Source organism: Endocarpon pusillum (assembly GCF_000464535.1).
Source record: "Endocarpon pusillum Z07020 unplaced genomic scaffold C713005, whole genome shotgun sequence".
Taxonomy (NCBI): domain Eukaryota; kingdom Fungi; phylum Ascomycota; class Eurotiomycetes; order Verrucariales; family Verrucariaceae; genus Endocarpon; species Endocarpon pusillum.
The window spans coordinates 99112-119908 of NW_006913556.1; the positions used below are offsets into that span (position 1 = coordinate 99112).

The 20797-nt window shown below is 48.6% G+C and overlaps 7 protein-coding genes across 7 annotated transcripts; 4 read left to right on the forward strand and 3 right to left on the reverse strand.

Moving 5' to 3' along the window:
* Nucleotides 1-1430: 1430 nt before the first annotated feature.
* EPUS_04160 (uncharacterized protein) lies at nt 1431-1971 on the reverse strand (the record flags this gene model as incomplete). The annotated part of the gene is made up of 2 exons (XM_007788154.1): nt 1431-1774; nt 1842-1971. The coding sequence occupies 2 exons, from the start codon at nt 1969-1971 to the stop codon at nt 1431-1433; spliced, it is 474 nt and encodes a 157-aa protein (XP_007786344.1).
* A 1596-nt stretch (nt 1972-3567) lies between these two features.
* EPUS_04161 (uncharacterized protein) lies at nt 3568-4463 on the forward strand (the record flags this gene model as incomplete). Its single annotated transcript, XM_007788155.1, has 3 exons — nt 3568-3715; nt 3785-3897; nt 3945-4463. 3 exons carry the CDS (start codon nt 3568-3570, stop codon nt 4461-4463), a joined length of 780 nt encoding a protein of 259 aa, XP_007786345.1.
* A 115-nt stretch (nt 4464-4578) lies between these two features.
* On the reverse strand, nt 4579-7167 carry EPUS_04162 (uncharacterized protein; the record flags this gene model as incomplete). Its single annotated transcript, XM_007788156.1, has 2 exons — nt 4579-6981; nt 7039-7167. 2 exons carry the CDS (start codon nt 7165-7167, stop codon nt 4579-4581), a joined length of 2532 nt encoding a protein of 843 aa, XP_007786346.1.
* Nucleotides 7168-8072: 905 nt separating this feature from the next.
* EPUS_04163 (uncharacterized protein) lies at nt 8073-9882 on the reverse strand (the record flags this gene model as incomplete). Its single annotated transcript, XM_007788157.1, has 5 exons — nt 8073-8315; nt 8365-8541; nt 8591-8965; nt 9014-9133; nt 9187-9882. The coding sequence occupies 5 exons, from the start codon at nt 9880-9882 to the stop codon at nt 8073-8075; spliced, it is 1611 nt and encodes a 536-aa protein (XP_007786347.1).
* Nucleotides 9883-10417: 535 nt separating this feature from the next.
* EPUS_04164 (Mitochondrial import receptor subunit tom-40) lies at nt 10418-11610 on the forward strand (the record flags this gene model as incomplete). The annotated part of the gene is made up of 3 exons (XM_007788158.1): nt 10418-10729; nt 10792-11439; nt 11512-11610. The coding sequence occupies 3 exons, from the start codon at nt 10418-10420 to the stop codon at nt 11608-11610; spliced, it is 1059 nt and encodes a 352-aa protein (XP_007786348.1).
* A 1886-nt stretch (nt 11611-13496) lies between these two features.
* Nucleotides 13497-14027, forward strand: EPUS_04165 (uncharacterized protein; the record flags this gene model as incomplete). The annotated part of the gene is made up of 1 exon (XM_007788159.1): nt 13497-14027. The coding sequence occupies one exon, from the start codon at nt 13497-13499 to the stop codon at nt 14025-14027; it is 531 nt and encodes a 176-aa protein (XP_007786349.1).
* A 1875-nt stretch (nt 14028-15902) lies between these two features.
* EPUS_04166 (Protein kinase gsk3) lies at nt 15903-17397 on the forward strand (the record flags this gene model as incomplete). The annotated part of the gene is made up of 7 exons (XM_007788160.1): nt 15903-15948; nt 16005-16180; nt 16228-16311; nt 16366-16714; nt 16765-16958; nt 17010-17214; nt 17264-17397. 7 exons carry the CDS (start codon nt 15903-15905, stop codon nt 17395-17397), a joined length of 1188 nt encoding a protein of 395 aa, XP_007786350.1.
* Nucleotides 17398-20797: the final 3400 nt, after the last annotated feature.

The following is a 20797-nucleotide window of genomic DNA, read 5'->3' on the forward strand; positions in this document are numbered from 1 at the left end:
GTGTTCAATTGGGTTGAGATCAGGACTATAGGCCGGCCATTCGATCAATTCTATGCCCTCCTCTTGAAGCCAATTAATAATCTTCTTCGCAGTATGGATTCGGGCATTATCTTGCATGAATTTGCGACCTGGTTCGTATATTCGAGGCATCTGCTCACGAAGCACTGCCAGATAAGAGTTGGCAGTGTATCCTGACTTCTCTGAATCAGGATCACGCTTTAATAACACGATATCAGAACGACCTTCTCCATAAATTGCACCCCATATCATAACACTGATATCTTTGCCCTTCTTATATGTATCAATCATATCAGAATTCCAACGTTGTTGTGGTGTACGAAAGGCCCATGTTCGACGCGCTCCACTGCCTCTTTTAAGCGAACATTCATCACTGAATATGATCTTACTCCACTCATCCCACGTCCAATTTCGTTGTTTTAGACACTATGCAAGTCGTTTAGTAGCCAATTAAGGAGTCAATAGAGGTCTTTTTTTGGCTAGCCAATTGGTAATGCTTTCGTCTTTGAGGATTCGATAAATAGTTGCTTGATGGACATTAATACTAATTTCGGACTTGATTTCTTGATAAGTAGCCTTCGGATTGATACGAATAAAACGTAGAATGTTGCGTTTTTGAACCCTATTTAAGGTCTGGGGGCGTCCTGAACGAGGCAAGCTTTTGCCTTGGTTGCGCAGTGGATTTTGAACAAGGGTGTTGAAAACAGTAGCTTTGCTGCATTGCAAATTTTGACTAATCTTTTGATTTGACAACCCTATAGCTTTGTACGCTGAAATTTGGCCTCGTTGGTATGGAGATAACTCCTTGCCATAGCTCCTGTTAATTTCAAGAGGCGCCAGAGCCTTGCGTTGAGCCATGGTAGTTGTTTGAAAAAGGGTGTAAAAGAACGCGTGTTCAAAAATGACGCGTTTTGGTCAGATACTTTCGCGCGGGGGTGTACTTATGTAAAGTCGTTACCCGGAATTCCGCCTTCGGTTTAGGCGGCCTGCCCCTTTAGGGATGGTCACACGGCCTCCCAACTTAATCTGGTCTAGGCCTTTGCGCTGAAGCTCCGCCCGCGCTGCCTTGCTGCACGATCCCTCCACGCTCCCGGCTCTCGGCACGCAATCCTACCAAATACCTGGGATCACCGATCGCTCGGCAAGGACATCCAGGGGAATAGCGAGAAGCCCTATATTGCGAATGCGAACTATGTGAGATTGTTCCTCATCAATTCAGTTCTCCAAATAGGACTTTGTCTTATAAGCGTGTAAGATGGACATGCGTGACAGGGAACTAAGCATCTCGGCGGTGCAATGTAGCTTGCGCCTGCACCAAAGTAGAGAACGAGTATAACAGCTAATAAGTACCCAGTCAAGTCCAATGGATGACTCTTGTCGGGAAAACGTCATGAAAGCCCTTTTTTATGGGTCTATTCCGAAGCCTGCTTGGTGAACTGAAAGTACGCGCGCTCTCGAATGATCTTCCAGCCATGCACGTCTTCATCGGAGAGACTACCGTCCCACTCGTCGCCTTCTCCCTCCCATCGAAACCAAAACAACGACACACCCGTCATGATCATGGTCTCGCCCGCCTTCCATCCCATTTGCGGAAGATCCACCGCGGCGGTGCCCTCACATGTCATCTCGGCAGCCACAAATTCCGGCGTGAACCCCGTAGCCCCTCCGTCGCTGATTTTGAACGACGGGATAGCTTTGTAGACGTGTGCATACATGCCGCGCACCGCATCGATGCCTTCGAGAGTGTAGTTGTTGACTGTTATTGTTTTCCAAATGAGCTTGGAAGTCCCACAGTCGGCCCGGCTAGTTAATTCAAAACTTACAGACGTTCGTGAAAACAGCGTCTTTCGAGTACCACGACATCAAATCATCCACATCCCGCTTCTCGGATGCTGCCCGGATACCTGCCCCGCGCGCTGCAATCAGTTTTTGAATAGCTTCTTTGCTCGGCATATCGATTCAGACGATGTGAATACTATGCATATATCTGTCGAGCACGTTTCATGCACCTCAAGGCGAATCTAAATAGTCAATCGAAGGCTCGCAGAGGATGTAATGTTCGCGACGGTGCCCACGATAGTACGCCACAATTGTCAGAATCCCTGCGTATATGATACGTATCTGTGGACCGGATGTCACGTGATATATAGCGCTGCAACAAACGCTACTGGATTCTGCGCGTCTTCGATGAATTTGCTGGTTATCAAACGGTGGCGTATTGTGCGACGTTTTGAATGCGTTTTATCACAGATTTGTTACGCGTTTCGCCTCGAATTAACATGTATTTTTGGTATTGACGTTTCGCGCTATTTCGCATGGATTGGCAGTTTGATATAGCAATTTGGTATGTATAAATAGGCTCTCCTTGCGCGGTCAGTTAGATAGAACAACTTGCTATTCAGATTCTACTCTCCTGATTAGTCAGCAACGTTCGACAGTATCTGTTACGTATTAGCATGATGGTACAAGGGTGCCCGCATGCAAAACGCACGAAACGCTCTTGTAACTGTTACGCCCTGTTATTTATGGCAGTGAGCATTGCTATACGAATTGAACGCCAAATGCTGTTTCTGAGCTGTTACAGTAATGCGCTTCTATAGCTATTAGTATGAACAAATGCTCCTCTTGATAGGAGTAACTCAATCAAGTGAATTGGCACCTCCGTACGCTGTTTGCTACTACTTCTAACAACAATCATGCTAAAACCGGAATAGTGAGTATATTACGGAGTACAGTCTTAATACCTATGATGGAAGCACGCTAATTCATATTTAATCTGCTCGCCAAGCTGCAAATAGTGTGGTACTCTTAACCATTGCACGGCGAAACTCTCAGAAAGTGCATTTTTAAGGGTTAGACTGTTGTTAAACACTGGATTTATATTATTTCTTAACATATCTTTCATACAAGGGCTCCGAAGATGAAAATTATACTAGTGGTCGCGACTGAGCTGGGTGTAAATAGCTGAAGTGGCTCTTGATCCGTAAATAAAACGAGCAACAGCGGGAACAAAACAGCTTTCCGTCGAGGTCACCAACCATACTCAGCGTAAGGGAATACTGCTAGGGTCATTGCTGTACGCTGGCAGATGCTGGAAGCTTTTAGGGCTGACGACCACATTATCCACCACTCTGTCATAAAATGCACTCTTTTTCTAATTGGTTGCTGCAGCCGCTGCCGCGCTATAAGCGCACCTTAAACAGCCGCTATCAAGTTATATCCGTCCATTCAAATCTTATGTCGTTTTGAGTAGACGCTAGCGGTTACTTTGACCAATTAGAAAAAGAGTGCATTTTACGACAGAGTGGTGGATAAGTTCCAGGAGTGGCGCGTTCGGCCTTCCTTTCCCTTTCTTTGTCGGTCGTTAGCGCAGCGAATGGTTGGCATTGCGGGAAGGGGGCCGCCTAAAGCGGCGAGTACGGCCCTCCAAACTCGGCGACGAATTCACCTGCAACCTGAGTTGGGGTGTAATAAGTATCATGATATCATGATGCCGAGAAATTTTTTTACAAAGAAATCGAGTGTCACTTGTTGACAAAGTGAAACACCATGTCTGCAGACAGTGATGGTGTAGAGCCCACGAGTGCTCCTTCAATCAACACCAAAGGTCTCAGCTACGCCTTCCCAGACGGCTCATCCGGCCTGAAGGATGTCGTGCTCGACTTACCCCCCGGGAGCCGAACCCTTTTAATTGGAGGTGAGCGTCCGCTTTTCCAGCAAACATAAGCTATGTGATTAATGTGCAACTTACCGTCTCATCAACCAGCAAACGGCGCGGGCAAGACGACGCTGCTCCGGCTGCTCTCCGGCAAGCGCCTCGCCCCCACCGGGACCGTGTCCATCGGCGGCGTCGACCCCTTCAAGGAAGGCCTCCAAGGGGTGACCTACCTCGGGCTCGAATGGGTGCTGAACCCGATCGTGCGCAGCGACGGCACTACCCGGACCGCAAGGACGAGCTCGTCGCCATCCTCGACATCGACCTGCGCTGGCGCATGCACGCGGTTTCCGACGGCGAGCGGCGCCGCGTCCAGCTCGCCATGGGCCTGCTGCGGCCCTGGACCGTGCTGCTGCTAGACGAGATCACCGTCGACCTGGATCTGTTGAGCCGCTCCGCTTTTCTGGCCTGGCTGAAGCGCGAGACCGAGGGTCGCGCCTGCACCATTGTCTATGCCACGCATATCTTGGATAATCTGGCGCAGTGGCCGACGCATCTGGTGCATATGCATCTGGGAAGGGTGAAGGAGTGGGGGAGTATGGAGAGGTGGGATCTGGCCAAGATCAAGTCGAGCGGGAATAGTCAGTTGGGCGATTTGGTGTTGCATTGGTTGAAGGAGGATTTGGAGGAGCGCGGTCCGAGACATGGACAGAGTGAGGGCAAGACGTATGAAAGTATGGATGGCAAGGGAGGTTATGGTCAGGAGACGAGGTTGGAGAAGCAAGCTTGAGCTTGGTGATTCTAGGAGTCATGGTTTGGCTTTGGTATCGATACCCGTCTGGTCTTCAACAAGACCATGAGCAATCTTGGTGTATTTTCAATTTTGGGAAAGGCCTTAACGCCTCTTAATCATCTATATGTTCCTCATATGTATGTTCATGTTCCCTCCGATCTTCCCAGTCTATCGAGAGGATGCGCAGAGATGAGTCCGCGCTGGCCACTGCCAGCTGACTTGGTGCTCCATTCCCGAGTCGGCCCAAGTCGCACGGTCGCCATGCCAGGCGCATTATAGCCTTGGAAGGGCACAGTCTCTTTGCAATCTCCACCGATCGAAGAGGCTCAATCGGCTTGCCATCACTGCTTCTGTAGGGATCGACCGGAATGACGTGGTACGAGAGTTGCCCAGTTTCCTCTCCCACGGCTAGACAAGCAAGGTTCTCGGCGTAGTTATTATAGAAATCTATGGCGGTCACAGCTGCGTCTCGTACAATATTCGTCCTGCAGGTAAACTCTTGGTTCTTGTCGTCCAGAGATGCCCAGATCTTTACAGTCTTATCACGACCTGCTGTAGCGAAGACAGGCCAAGTACTTGTCACGCACCACGCTGCGTCCAGAATCATCCTTGTATGACCTTTCGGATTCGCTGCTGACAAAGCATAATTCGGCGAAGCGTGCCCGTTAGTGGCGAGCCCACCTCTGGGGGTTGTTGGAACAAAGACAGCCCATTGTCGATCGCGTCCAACACTCAGCAATTGGTCGCCATTCATCTCAAATGCCAACCCCGTAATAGTCAAAGAGTGGGCCGCAAGTGGTGGTCTGATCTCGTGCCAATCCTTTGTATCATACATTCGAATGACCGCATGTTCTGTGGAGCTTGCTTTACAGGCTGTAGCTATGAACGAACCGGGATGATTAGCTGCCAATGCAGATATCTCATGCCCATGGCCGTATAGCTTCTCCTGCTCTGGCCATAATGTGTGCCGAGCGAGATGATCTTCGGTAGGGGGCTCCTCGGAGTCATAGACTGCTGAAGGCGTGGGACCAGCAACATTATCGTCGACATCAAAGTCGGCCCCATCACCAATATTCTGTGGGGTTGCTTTGTTTGATAAACCCAGCACTGGCATGTCCGCTGCCTCTGGCATGACGTCTGCCTCTTCGGATGAGGCAATCCCGCAAAGCCGTTTCAGCATGTTCGCAACATTCTTGGGCTGCTTAAATACACGAAGCAGCTTTTCATCAGCCCCTGACACAAACCCTGTTGTTGACAAGCTTTGTATGCAATTTAGATCATAGCCATGTATTTGCGGCCGTGCAAATTCGTGCCAAGATCTTGAGTCGCTGGATTGCCATTCAGCGTGCAGCCTTGTCGTCTGATCAGAGCTAGTCGACAACAGGTATTCGCCTTTTCTGGTCCATGACAGATCGGTCACGATCTTCGTATGTCCGCTGAGGCCTGCCTTTTGGACCCAGTATGAGCGATTTGTGTCGTGTTTCCATAGCCTCCAACTTCCAGTTTTGCCTAGACAAGCTACTGCATCAGCATTTGGTGACCACAACCCTATCCAGAAGCCTCCAGTACTACCGGTTGCCGACGTGGCTCCTTTTTGTCCGCTGATTTCTCCCAAACGGGTGCTACTTAGCCAGATACCTGATAACGGCTCCGGCTCCCACACAATCAAAGAGTTGTCCGCTGATGCCGTCAGAAGCTGTCGGGTGCCCGGTTGAGGGTTCCAGAAAGCTGTATATATCCAGTCTTCATGCCCCAACAATAGTGCCTCGAATGTAATCGAAAGAGTAACAGACGCTGCTCGAATAGTGTGCACCTTGGCTGCAAGAGATTGTTCCAGCAGGAGTTCATCCTTCGGTGGACAACCATGGTTATCATGGCGGTCGCGTGAAATGAGCCAAAGTCGAATTGATTTGTCCTGGCTAGCAGATGCAAGCCAGAGAGCTTCGTCTGGACTTCGACCATGTTCTCTGATGCTTTTCAAGGCTAGCGACGTGACCCAGCTTTCATGGCCGCTAATTGTCACTTGAAGACAATGAGTAGCTTTTCCGGCAGCCAAACCCGACACTGTGTAAACTTGAATCGATGGTCTCGTTCCGCCAACGGCAACAAACACCGAATCCGTCTGATCCTCTACCATAAGATCGCCAATTGCAACTGTGAGAGGTATGTAGCTTGGTTTCAGCTCAATAGTATGGACTAGGGCGGCGCTCGTGTCTCCAGCAGGGAGACTCCAGATTTTGATCGTGGAGTCTGACCCTCCTGTGGCGAACAGTTGCGAACCAGGAAGTGTAGCAATAGTATTGATGGCGCCTTTGTGGGCTTTCAATTTCGAAAGCAGAACCCATTGGTCTGGCAGGTTGCCATGTGAATTACTCTGCCATACGCAAAGCTCACCGTCAGCAGATCCGCTCAGTAGTCTCCGTGTTTCATCCGACATCTGTTGAGCAAATTTGATAGCATTGACTTGGTCCTCATGTCCCACCAAGATTGCATAAATCCCTCTCCCATCGGCTCCCTGTCCTGTGGTCAGCCGTTCGCCGTGGCAACTGCAACTTCAATGTCCACTGCATACAAGTGGGTTCCAAAAGGCAACATTCTGGTCGGCTCCGAATGCAAGCACACCAGACCATTGATCCCAGTCTGCAGCTGAAGGGTGTCGATTGCCTCCAGCGCTAATGTAATCGAAACTTGGTGGGATCATCGATGCTCGTTCTTTGCTGATTTAATTGGAGTTGTAAGACATGAAAAAGTTTCCTAGAAAATATTCCGTTAAGAGGACTTTTCTCGGTGATGCAGATTTAGCAAGATTTTATATTTCGAAGCTGACCTTACCCACAATTCTATATCCTCTATCGAAAGAGCGTACTCCGGGATAGAAAATTCACATTTTGCTTTCAACAAGGTGGTCCCGTGTTGGCCAGGGCAGCGGTGTTAAAACCGTCTCCGCTGATCGTCTCAAAACCCACCTACACTCTATTACAAGTCATAACAACCTTGCCTTGTTTCACCGAGCACAATGACAGAAACACAGAATCCGACAATTGATATTGTTGTTGAGTTCACGTACGTGCAGCCAACGGCATCAGCGAGCCAGGAAGATTGACTGCATCTACAGAGGAGGCCTTGAAATGCTATTCAACAACAAAAGCAAGCATAAAATCTCGATCCCAACAAAAGATGCTCGTGGATTGCCAGTGAACATCGATGTCCTTGTTCACTACTTATGTGAGAATGTTATGAACGATTCGAGAAAAGAACTCTTCGTTGTTGATGGAACCATGTAATGATGATCTTCCGAAACGGAGAATCGATGTTGATTGAGTTTCAGACGACCTGGGATCTTGGTTCTCATCAACGATGCAGACTGGGAACTTGAAGGCGAAGAGAAGTATGAGCTTGTCAATGGAGATAACATTCTATTTGTGTCTACACTGCATGGCGGATGAGTACATGGAATAGATTGTAGGTATTGCCAGAAAGTCTCCTTGTCGCCACAGAGCATCCAACAGTTGCACCCGGCTAAACCCATCGAGAATGCTGTACAGCTGCAATGAATACGGGCCGGTATCAGCGGACCCTATCACATCATCAAATCTACAACCTCTTTCAGACGACATCATGGATCCTGATCGCAAGTTCGTCATTGTTCTCAGGCGTCTTGGTACCAGATCCCGTCTCTGGCATTGTCGCTGCAATCTGCGGACTGCCAATTCCTCCTGGCATGGGCGTGATAATCCCACTGGGCGGGACAGGAATCTTGATATCCTCGGGGGATGCGGGAATCATCTCAGGTGGCAAGTCAGGGATTTTTATGCGTTTTGCTTCGTTGTTGTAGCTGGCAGGGATGATCTACAAACACAGTTAGCATCGAAAGACAAACAACACACAGGTGCCTGACCTCGATAATCTCGTTGCGCGGAAATGATAAGAATGGTATGTCAGTTGAATTGCAAGCCATAAGGTATCCATATAATACTCTCAACACGCTCTCGTGGGCAATGATGAGCAGATCATTCTGTTCACGCTCGAGTTCAAGGATGATTGGTTCAAGACGGACGGCAACATCGTGATATGACTGCAATGGTTAGCAAACAACCTTTAGGTTCGAGATGCTCAGCACATACTTCGGCCCTTGGGTAACGATGATGATAAGGGTCTGCTTCATGCTTTCTGATCTCATCTGGGTACTCTAATCTGATCCGTGTCTCAGACATCTTCTCACACACCCCCGGGTTCAGCTGGCTCATCTGAGATCGTTGCCGGACTTTGTACCCTTGAAGCTTCAGCCAACTGGCGGTTTCCACCGTTCGGCGACGTGTTGAAGTCCAAATAGTAAGTGGCTTCAACGGCGTGTCTGCACCGCCTTTCTCTATGAGAGCTGCCCGTTCCTCCTCACGATGTTTTAGTAGTGTCTGACTCATTTTCATAGCATAGTCCTCTCCTTGTGGCGAAAGGTGCGCATCAGCCTTGTAAGAATCCTCTTCACGGGTTGTCCCTGCCTGGTTCCCGTCAGTGTGCCGTGAAATATACCTCTCAGATTGACTTACGCGCACGAAATAAGTATGCCTAGATTTAATATGTAAGTTCAGAAGATAAAATACAATACGATGGGACAGATAGCCGAAACTGCAATTGTTCACCACCAGCCGTTCCCCCGCGTTAATCATCTGCTATAGTGAGCGTTTTTTGCAAGTCGACATTCAACAGCGGGGTGCTCTACCTTGATGAAGTTGAGGTCAGGTTCTTCCATGGTCTCAAAATGTGGAATCTTCGCAGACATCCTTGCAAGATAATGTTTGACTGCGTCAGCGGGATCCCAGCCAACATAATCTGGAGAAGATATCTTAACGCTTCGCACATTCTCTTCAATGATTCTTTCATCATCGCAAGACGACTCGATAAAGAGCGTTTCGATATCATGCTTTGCAAACTCTTTTGCTAGGGATCTCCGACCCGCCGAGAGTGGATTGACAGCATCATAGATTGCAATCTGGCCGTTTTCATGGTTGAGAAAATGATATATGTCCTCACGACACTTCTTCAGGATCTTCTGTCGTAGTAACACGGACGATGCTGATGCATTCACAAAGAAGTAGTCGTCTGGCACATCTTTTCCTGGTCCAACCGTTGCCCGTCGGTAGTCTCCCAAATGAAATATCCGAGTCTTAACTCCAAGCCAACGTAGGTACCGAGCCAATGCCACTGACACATGAGTCTTGCCACGAGCAGGCAGTCCAACCGTCGCAATGGCGATCCTCCCAGAGTGGAACAGGCGGCCAGATTCGGTGCTGTAAAGCTGCGCGGGTGCCATTTCCATTTTCTCTGGTAAATCATGAATGGCATCCACGAAAGTGCTTGACTTCCGCCTGAACCTTGGAGAGTTGGCAGCCACCTCCGCTGTTAATAGGGTGTCCATATTGCCAGGCACGATATTTCACAAATGCGCAGATGAGCCACCAATACCAAAGGGTCTTCTGTTTCTTACCTAGAAATTGGAGTAATAGGATATTCCCTTCATACAGTTATCCGGCTGTACTCTAAAAACAGGGAAGGCAAGATCAGCTGTGGAAAAGACTTCAGTCTTTGAGAAAAGCAAGCGCGGATGTTTGCAAGTAATCAAATTTCGTTCAACGTGGTCACAGAAGCAGTTGGATATGTGAAATACTTTTTCTTCTATGTACACGTATGTAGGGAGTCCGTGGAGTTGGTGACGGTGGTGTCATGGTGTTGCGGTGTTGTACGCTATCTAGTCGCGACCTTGTCCGAATGGGGCTGTAATTTTTTCGACTGGTCTGTGGTTACTGCTGGATTGACAAAAGGATCAGCATCCTGTCTCTGCTTGCATACGCATCAGTATCTATCAGCCTTCTTCACACCTCGCACCTTTCCGAGCATCTGGAGCTTTGTATTAGTCTGCATAGCCACTACCGCTCTTCACGCTTCCATTCGTCATGGTTGAAGCGAAAGCTGGATCACTGTCATTTCTCACCAACAATGCCATTGCAGCAACGATCGCAGACAGCTATGCAGTCTTCTCGGAGCGGAGGAAAGCCCTGAAGCTCACAAATCCTGGCACTGTGGACAACATAGCCCGAGAAATACAGAAAGATGTTCTTTGCACCAATTTCATGTTCCAAGGCCTTCGTGCCGACTTCCAAAAGGTTTTCAGTCTCGCTCCTCTATTTCGCATACAGCATGGTTTTCAGATGGGACCGAACGTTCCGTCACCCTACAACTTGATGGCACTGTACGGAACTCCAAGTGTAAGAATATCCTGTTTCCCCTGCTGGGGAGCCGTCTTCGATGGCTGACTATATGTGCTCAGGTTCTATTACAAGCTGGCCTCTCAAACGATGGCTCTGCACAATGCTTCGCTAATTACCGCTGGTCACCCAAGCTCATCTCGAAATCACAAGCGCAGATATCAGAAGGACAAGCACTTGTACAACTGGACAGTGAATATACTGGGGATGATTTCTCTGCGTCGATTAAAGCCATGAATCCCTCGATTCTGGATGGATCCTTAACAGGTATCTTCATCGGTAATTACCTCCAAACCATTACTCCAAGGGTTTCTCTGGGAGCCGAGGGTGTGTGGCAGCGACAAGCGCTCAATGCGCGTCCAGAAACTGCCATATCATACTGTGGACGATACAAGGGTGATGATTGGATTGCTAGCGCACAATACATGGCTCAAGGGATCTTGAATATCTCATACTGGAGGCAACTTACGGCACAAGTCGAAGCTGGTGTGGATACTCAATTACAATTTGCGCCTGGCCTTGGAGGCAACGGTGGTATGCTCAGCAGTATCCGTCGAGAAGGCACTACAACCATTGGTGCAAAGTATGATTTCCGGGCCTCTACGTTTCGTGCGCAGGTCGACAGCACAGGCAAGGTTGGTTGCTATCTGGAGAAGCGAGTGGCGCCGGTCGTCACCATGACTTTTGCTGGAGAAATTGATCAAGTAAAGGTAAGCCAACCTCAGCTCTGTCAACGGGACGGCACGCTGGAATTTCTTTACTAAATTTATATGTGGTTATAGCAAACATCCAAAATTGGGTTGGCGGTGTCCATTGAGGCGGCACCAGAAGAGCTCATGGAAGCCTCTGAAAAAGTTGAAGCTCCGAATCCTCCCTACTAGTCTCATCACGCAAAACGCCATTAGATAATCCTTTGACGCATCCCGACATCCTTGATAGCTTCAGCGTCTCTCAACACTACCCGGGCACCTTGATCCCCATTCTGTTCTTAGCTCTTCACTCCGGAGAAGGACGTCCTCATCAGGGTAATTTTCACGTTTGAGGGAAGAGCGTCTTTCAACCAGCCTACGTTTTGGTGCTGGGCTAGTGTGTTATTGCATAGAGGTTCGATTATTCCTGCCCAATTCCTCATTGCGCCGTGTGTACATGGACTACGATAATGTTAGCAGCTTGCCTGGCGAAGCGAGCTGCATCGGATCGTTCCTTCAATACCTAGAAGACAATGTAACAATACAATTGATGATGAACATTTCCCAGCGAACCTGCGAAGGGGCTCATTTTCTTATACGCCTCCGGGGTCCGCAGCAGGAAGACCCTTGGCCTTAGATACGTCGTAAGCTGCATCGCCTGATATCCCTTTCAGGACAGATTGTTGAGACCTTCGAGCGGCACGACCCTTGCCAAGCGTATGGAGCTATTGGAATTTGAGCATTGACACACTGGCAGGTGGAGATGCGACTGGTGGCTCCACAATGGTGCTGCTTTTGAAGTAACCGTGCACTTTTTGCACTAAGCTTTGCAGCTTAGTGCACCACAGCGCAACGAAAAATGCAGCGCAACGATAAATTTTTTCAATTATTCATACGGCCACACAAAACGCGCTCCCATTCAACGAAAAATGGCTGAATCCTATCAAGAAATTGAGGATAGAATCGATAATGCTATTTACGTGTTAAACGAAGCCGAATACCCTAATATCTCGCAAACAGCGCGCGAATTCGACGTTCCTCCTCAACGACTTCGAAGAAGGTTCAAGGGCGTTCAAAATAAGATACAATGTAGGGGAAGGAATAAAAGACTCAATGAGGACCAAGAGCTTGCTCTTTGCCACTATCTTGATCGATTAGACGAATCAGGAGTAAGCGCACGCCCTCGAATGCTCTAAGGCGCTGCAAATTCTATCCTCGAACGTGTCCACAGCAATTCTACTACTGCCCCCCCTATGGTTAGTAAGATTTGGTCTTCACGCTTTCTACAACGTCATCCGAAGTACATTATAAAGAAGAGGAAGCCTCTCTCTATTCTACGAAAACTTACGCACAATGAGGAGGACATACAAGCTCATTTTGAGCGATTTCGTGAGACCAAGACGAAATATAGTATCCTTAAAGAGGATATTTATAATATGGATGAAACAGGCTTTCGAATAGGCGTTAGTCGAGCGCACAAAGTTATTATTCGAAAGAAAAATGCTTAATTACCCTTCTTCATCAATGATCTAGATAATCGCGAATCTCTTACTTCAATTGAGTATATGGGCGCTAATGGATTTCTTCTTCCACTAATTCTGGTAATAGCACTTCAAACCCTCTCTGAAACGACATTTGTTGACGAATTACCTCCAAATTACGTTATTACATGCAGTGAAACTGGATATTTGAATAGCAGCATTCATAATGAGTAGATTCGTTATTTTAATAAATCCACAAGAGCTATTACAAAGAGTGTATATCAATTACTAATTTTAGACAGATTCAATACTCATTTTGAGTTCGAATTCATATAATATTGCTGGGATAATGCTATTATTCCCTTCTGCCTTCCTCCTTATTCTACGCATCTTCTACAGCCACTTGATGTAGTATGCTTTCAACCACTTAAGCACTATCATACAGAGGCTATTGACCGTGCCGTACGGCTTAGCGATTACTCATTTTCGCGAGCAGCCTTTTTGGCTAATATCCACGAAATTCGTACGCAGACTTTTAAGAATTCTACAATTCTAAGTGCTTTTCGAGAAACTGGTCTTGTGCCCTATAATCCAAATATGGTAATTGCCAAATTGCCTCCTCCGTCAGTTCTTGATTCTGAAAATGATTCTGAATCAGAGTCATTAGATATTACAAAAACGCCGAAAAAGATCTACGAAATTGCTCAATTTGCAGAGCAAATTCAGACGGATATAGAGTTTGATTCGAAGAGCGAGTTACTTGTGCACAAATTCATCAAGGGTGCTATGGCGCGTGTACAATCAGGGGCCCAAGCAGAGGCGGATTTAGAGCATACTCAATTGGCCGAAGCAGCACGCGCTGCACGTGCGAAAGCCACGCGTCGTACCGTACAAAAAGGGGGCATTATTACTGTTGAGAAGGCCAAGGAGCGAATTCGATTACGCACACGAAGGGAGCAAGAGAGTTGGGAGAAGAAGGAGTACTCTCGGCGTCAATGCCCTAAACGGGAAAGACCCAAGTTTGTACGCTTTTATAGGGCTATTTCTGCAATAGCTCGTCTTCGTATTGCCTCTATGAACCCTGAGGATCAATTAGAGTACCAATTGAGCGACGAGGGGGGGCAATAGACGTTGAAATAGAAAAAATTTATCGTTGCGCTGCAATTTTTCGTTGCGCTGTGGTGCACTAAGCTGCAAAGCTTAGTGCAAAAAGTGCACGGTTAATGCGTTCTTACCTCATCGAGCCCGGGACAGTGGCCATCCCCACTTCATTCCCTGCGCAGCGGCTAACTCATCTACCACGTACCTGCGACATTTAGAAGGCGGATATATCCATGCAGAACGGGTATGAAAGATCCAGGCTCTGCCTACAAAGTACTTTGAGACCCAATTCATGACAACCTGAGTTCGACGTTCGAACCGACCAAGGCCTTTCTTGATCCAGTGGACAGGGACGCACTTATGCAGGGAAAGCCAGGGACAGGGAAATCAGTAGTAGTCATGGTTGTGGCATTCCTGGGCGCGCCTTTACACCTACTACATAAGGATTCACCGATGATCATGGCGCGGATGTGTTGAAGACATGTAGCCACCACCGACGAGTGAAGATGATGTCGCTTCCAGCTAGATACTTCAAATCGAAGACGCTCGGATCCCCCGAATATCAAGATACACGTAGGGTAGGAAACATTTGTTGGATAGGCATAGGATCTTGAGCCGCAAAGGAAATATACACGGACCTTCTGCAAGCACTTGCGGGCCCACTCTTGCGATTGCTAGCGGGTTCATATGAAATGAACGTCTTGTGAGCTGTCAGGGGAAATCTCCCGTCTCAACTGGGGAGGGCCCCTAATTGGCAGCATGCGAGTTCGCATGATCATGGTAGTGACTATATCTGATGGTGCGCCATAGCAAAGAAGTAGGCAAAGCCAGCGGAGTGGCTGAGCCATTCTAGATGAACGTATTTAAAGATGATGTGCAAATGATCGAAAAACAGCACTGAGGAAGCGCTCAGTTACTGTATCGCAAGCTACATAGTTGAGGAAAGGTAGTGGCTGGAGCGGAGGCCAAGCAGCGGCGGCTGTGGGTCGTGGCGGTAGTGTTGGGTACGAGTTACGGATAATTAGTTACTAAACGTTCAATGGTTGCAGTTAAACTCGACTAGATTGATGGGAACGTCCCTGCTGGAGCAAGGGAAGCTCCAAAGACTCAGCACAAGTAAACATCTCCTAATGAACAGCTGTGTGGAAGGAGTGCTAATTTAGAGTTGTTAAGGTTGAGTTTAGCCTAAGTTAGAACTTCCCCCCGGGCTCTTTTTGGGTCACGCTGCTGCCACTGCCTCCAAGGTCATGAGATCTTCCACACCGAGTTACTAACTTAGATTCAGAGTCCCTCAACACATTGCTCATCCTTCTAATATCCTCTGCCGCTTCATGCACTTCTACTAAGTCTGTCACCCACCCTACTGGTCCGCTCTATCCTCTTGCAGCTGTGTGCGATTACATCTGCCATACATCGTTTCCTGTGCCATCTCTCCTCTCACGAAACACTTACGCACACCACCCAGACACGCAGACGCCCAGATGGTCTTACCCTGAAAGTCATTCTTCTAGCACTTCTACGTAAACACCGCCACCACCATCCGAGCATCCTTATCTCCACAAATACTAAACATTATACGGTTCACCGGTCCCGATCCGTCCTGCAGGCCATTTTTTGTTCTTTCCAGGAACCCGCAGCCCCATCGCATGCGCAGTCTTGCTGGATCGACCCCTCATCGCTTGCCAAGGCTACCAACTCTTCGTGCGATCTCAAACTCGATTTCCGTCTTGCGAACTTCATTCAATAGTCTTTTGACTCTAAGGACCTATCTTAGACGATCCCTCTGCTAAGCTGCTCCGGGTTGCTGCGTCTGCTCCGACATAACAGCCACTTTACGTTGCCGCATTGGGTCTTCCAGCAGAGCTCGTCAAGGTGGATCGCAAGTGAGCGGTAGATCAAAATATGTCACAAAACCGGCCGGGTGTTTTTAGCAGTCTGCGCATGGGAGGTAAGCGGCTGAAGGCAGAGGCGTTTGAGATATTTCCACTAACTGAATGATGCTAGCAGAAGTTATTCGCGAGAGAGTACAGGATGGCTTGACTGGCGAGACCAAAGACATGCAATACACTCAATGCAAGATAGTCGGTAATGGCTCCTTCGGTGTTGTGTTTCAGACCAAATTGTCACCCAGCGGGGAAGATGCTGCCATCAAGAGAGTGTTGCAGGACAAGAGGTTCAAGGTATGCCCTGTACAAAGCATGCTCAATTGTTGGTTGACGTCAATCAGAATCGCGAGCTGCAAATCATGCGAATTGTTCGACATCCAAACATTGTCGAACTCAAAGCATTCTATTACTCGAACGGGGAAAGGGTATGTTGTCTACTCGTCGTATCTGTAGAGGCTTTGCTAAATTTATAACCCCAGAAAGACGAAGTCTATCTCAACCTTGTCTTAGAATTTGTCCCCGAGACAGTCTACCGTGCCTCGAGATACTTTAACAAGATGAAAACGACAATGCCCATCCTTGAAGTCAAGCTCTACATCTACCAACTCTTTAGATCGCTGGCCTACATTCACTCCCAAGGCATCTGCCATCGTGACATCAAGCCTCAAAATCTGCTTCTCGACCCCGGGAGCGGCGTCCTCAAGCTGTGTGACTTTGGAAGTGCCAAGATCCTTGTGGAAAACGAACCTAACGTGTCGTACATCTGTTCACGGTATTACCGTGCACCAGAACTCATTTTTGGAGCCACGAACTACACAACCAAAATCGGTAAGTCATGGTATCACTGACGCTGGCCTCGGCATACTGACGTGGCTCAGATGTTTGGTCTACCGGTTGCGTCATGGCAGAATTGATGCTTGGACAGCCTCTGTTCCCTGGAGAGTCTGGCATCGATCAATTAGTGGAGATCATCAAGGTGCTGGGCACTCCAACAAGGGATCAAATCCGGACCATGAATCCAAATTATATGGAGCATAAATTTCCCCAAATCAAACCTCATCCATTCAACAAGGTATACTAAGCGCCTTGTCCTCACAAGCCACATTTCACTGACAAATCAAAGGTCTTCCGCAAAGCAAGTCCTGATGCTATTGATCTCATCTCCGCCCTCCTAGAATATACCCCAACTCAGCGTCTGTCTGCGATCGAAGCGATGTGTCAGCCGTTCTTTGACGAACTTCGTGACCCCAACACCCGCCTTCCTGATTCTCGTCATTCCAATAGTGCCTCGAAGGAGCTGCCAAATTTGTTCGACTTCTCCAGGCATGGTATGGTGGACTTCTTTCGTCGACCTTTCATTCTGCTGATAAATTTTAGAACTTTCCATCGCCCCGTTCCTCAACCACAAACTAGTCCCTCCACATGCGCGCCCGGCACTGGCTGCTCGAGGTCTTGACATTGATAACTTCACGCCCATGAATAAAGACGAGATGATAGCGAGGCTTGACTGAGTCGAGCTTGGCTAAATGCGTAACGAAGTGAACGCTGTTTGGAGTATCGTGACCTTGAAGAAAATGGGTTTTCGCATCATCCACTAGTCGGCGTCAGAAGATTTGAGAGAACGGAAGGTTCTGATAGCTCTCTCCTATAGTCTTGGTTTGCTTAGACACCTCTCTCTTGGGTTTTCGCCATGAAAGAGTGTTCGGAAAAGCAGATCTACGTTATTGGGGGCCGTGAACGGCGGACAAATATAGGCAAAAGTGAAACAGATGACTGCGAAGCACCGTCTGCACGGAGCACATTACATGTTGGGGATGGAGAATGGAAACACCCGCTCAGGGACTGTCTGTGGGTGGAAGTGAATTACTTGAGATCAGGCCAGAGGCGAAACTGACACGGCCACGGACCGGTACTGTGGAGCAACCAGCTCAGATAGCCCGGACTACTGCTTATGGCGATCAATTTGTTGCTGAGCAAGGACTAGAGCATTTCGCTATTCTCACCCTACTTCACGGTTCCTTGCATTGCTTTTGGTTTGGCAGATAGAATTTAGCAGCGTACTCCATAATGATGTATGCAAGAAGCTTTTATCGGTGAGAAGTAGAACTTGTAGAACTTGAAGGCTGGCTTCACTCGGGGCGGTATTTAGAATAGTATCACGTGACTATGCCCCCCGAGGTCGCTCGCCCTTTCGCTGACTAGTATACTGACAGTTGCCAATTGCCAATTTTTGGAGAAGACTGCGAAGTTGGCACGCAACCCTCAAGGCTGTCATCAAGTTCGCTCCTCTACCACCTTGCCCCAGTACTTACGCAACCACACCCCTTAGTGGTGAACCCATTCGTGGAAGCTTCATCCCAGCTATGGCCGACTATGAGCGGCGACCACGAGGTGGAAGAGGCTTCTTCAATAGCCGGAAGCGACGCTACAGAGGTTGCCAGAACGCGCCCCATCTCCTGGCTTGACTGACATATCAGTAGATGACGATGAGTATGATCGCCGACCTCAACGCCGCAGATACGAGGAGCCTCTAGCTGTCACACTTCGAAAGCAAATCCTCTCTATCGCAGAATCGGTATTGTCACAATGCGCCCCAAGAGTCTCATGCTGACTAACTCTTGATACAGCCAGTGCGCAAGGTGGAAGAAGATGTTAGCAACATTGCGAAGACTTTAGCAGACAACTACTTTGATACCGACATAACAGCTGGGTTTCTCCACCTTGTGGTGCAAATGTTCGTGTATTGGAGCCCTAGCGAAAGGCGTTGACTTACTTGGACGATAGGACGATCGAACAACCTCTGAAGATTCCTTTCATTGCTGCGGTTGTCCTGGTGCTCAATCCTCAGAAACCGGAATTTGCGGCGGAGATCCTGAAAAGCATCGGGCATGCGACCCAAAAACATATCGAGGCTGGCAATTGGAGAGAAGTCAAGCTTTTCTTGCGGTTTCTGGCATGTATTCAAGGATTGTTTGAAGGCAACGGTGTCTTCGCTTTGTTGGAAGACCTTTTCTCAAGAGCTGTCGACTTGCAGACTGCTTCTTCAGAGGATGTGAGTGGCTTAATCTTAAATTGATCCACTGGCTGACGCACAGGATAGTCACTCGGTCTTGAACTGGTCAAGATCATTTTATACACCATTGCCTACACCATGGCATCCTCAGCGACTGGGCTAGAAAATGATGCCACACAGCTGCTCGACAAAACCGACATAATTGCTTCCACGCCGCATATCCTGGAAAACCTGGTAGATCCCTTCTACACGGGAGCAGGCGATGAGCCGTCCACTACGCAGAGTGCGTTAGGATTATTTCAAAAGCATCTTCAGGAAGAAGCAAAACAGGCTTGGGAACTCGCATGTCTGCCACGACCCTGGAAATCCGTTGTAGGCTCTGATGAAGAAGATCCGTTGGCATCGGCTCAGAAACATCCTTTCCCGACAATTATTGTACCAGAGACGCTCGCCATAGGCCCGAGATCCATCTATCCAGACGTCTATTTCTCTGTCTACAATGATCAGGATATTGAAACCGTCCCGCCAGCTTCCGATATCACCGCATTTCTGGTCCGAGACACTCTGACAGATACCATCAATGGTTTGGATTTCAATCGAAATGCCACTGCCAAATTCCTGATCGAGGTTGACTGCTACTTCGCACCTAACACCTTTGTTAGACGTGCGACACCTTTCGACAAGCTCCGGGATCTGGCCGGTGATCGCCCAACATGGAAACCCGAAGATGTTGCTGTCGATGCCGCATTCTCACAGCTATTCCAGCTTCCAGCTCCCGAGCATAAGCTTGTGTATTATCATTCGGTGTTGACGGAAGCGTGCAAAATTGCGCCAGCAGCGATTGCTCCCAGTCTTGGTCGAGCTATTCGATTTTTATACCGTAGCGTCGAGAAGCTTGATCTTGAACTTGCACACCGCTTTCTTGACTGGTTTGCTCACCATCTCAGTAATTTTGGGTTTACGTGGAAGTGGACGGAATGGTTGGTTATCTCTACCTTGATGGAAATTCATCTACTAACCTCGACAGGGTTGGGGACATTGATTTACCTGATGTGCATCCTAAGAAGTCCTTCATGAGTGCTGCTCTCGACAAAGAAATTCGGCTCTCTTTCGCCCAACGCATCAAGGGCACTCTCCCAGAACCATATCAAGCACTCATCCCTGAAGCAAAGGCAAAAGACACCCCAGATTTCAAATATGCTGACGACAAGACCCCCTTCTCCTCCCAAGGCACTCAGATCGCGCAGCTCATCCGCCGCAAAGCCCCTGACGCCGAGATCGCCCCTCTCCTGCAAGAGATCGAACAAGAAGCCGCAGCACACAACCTCGACCCCCTCCTCGCCTCCACAGACGCCTACGTAACCTCTATCTGCTATGTGGGCTCCAAATCCCTGTCCCACGTCTTATCCTGCATCGAGCGCTGCAAGGATCGCCTCTTATCCCTCGGTCCCGCCTCACCTGCCGCCCGCCGCCAGATCATCACCTCCGTCATGGGATATTGGACCAACCAGCCCGGCGTGGGCGTCAACATCGTCGACAAGCTCCTCAACTACACCATCCTATCGCCTGCCTCGGTGGTTGAATGGGCGTTAATCGACAACGTGGCCAGAGGTACCATCCTGGCCAAAGCGTACGCCTACGAGATGATCAGCGTTACCATGACGAAAGTCACGAAGCGCGTCAGGCAGATTGTGGAAGCGATGCGGCGTCCGGGGCTGCCGGAGGAGCAGATGGCCATGTTGCAGGATACGTTGGAGAGGGAACGTGGGGACATGCAGAAGCTTTTTGGATTGATTGAAGATTGTCTGGTCGGTGTGGCGGAGGGGAGCAATGATGAGGTTATGGAGAATGATGACAACACGGGCTTAGAGGGTGGGGGCGGGGAGGAAGAGGCGCGG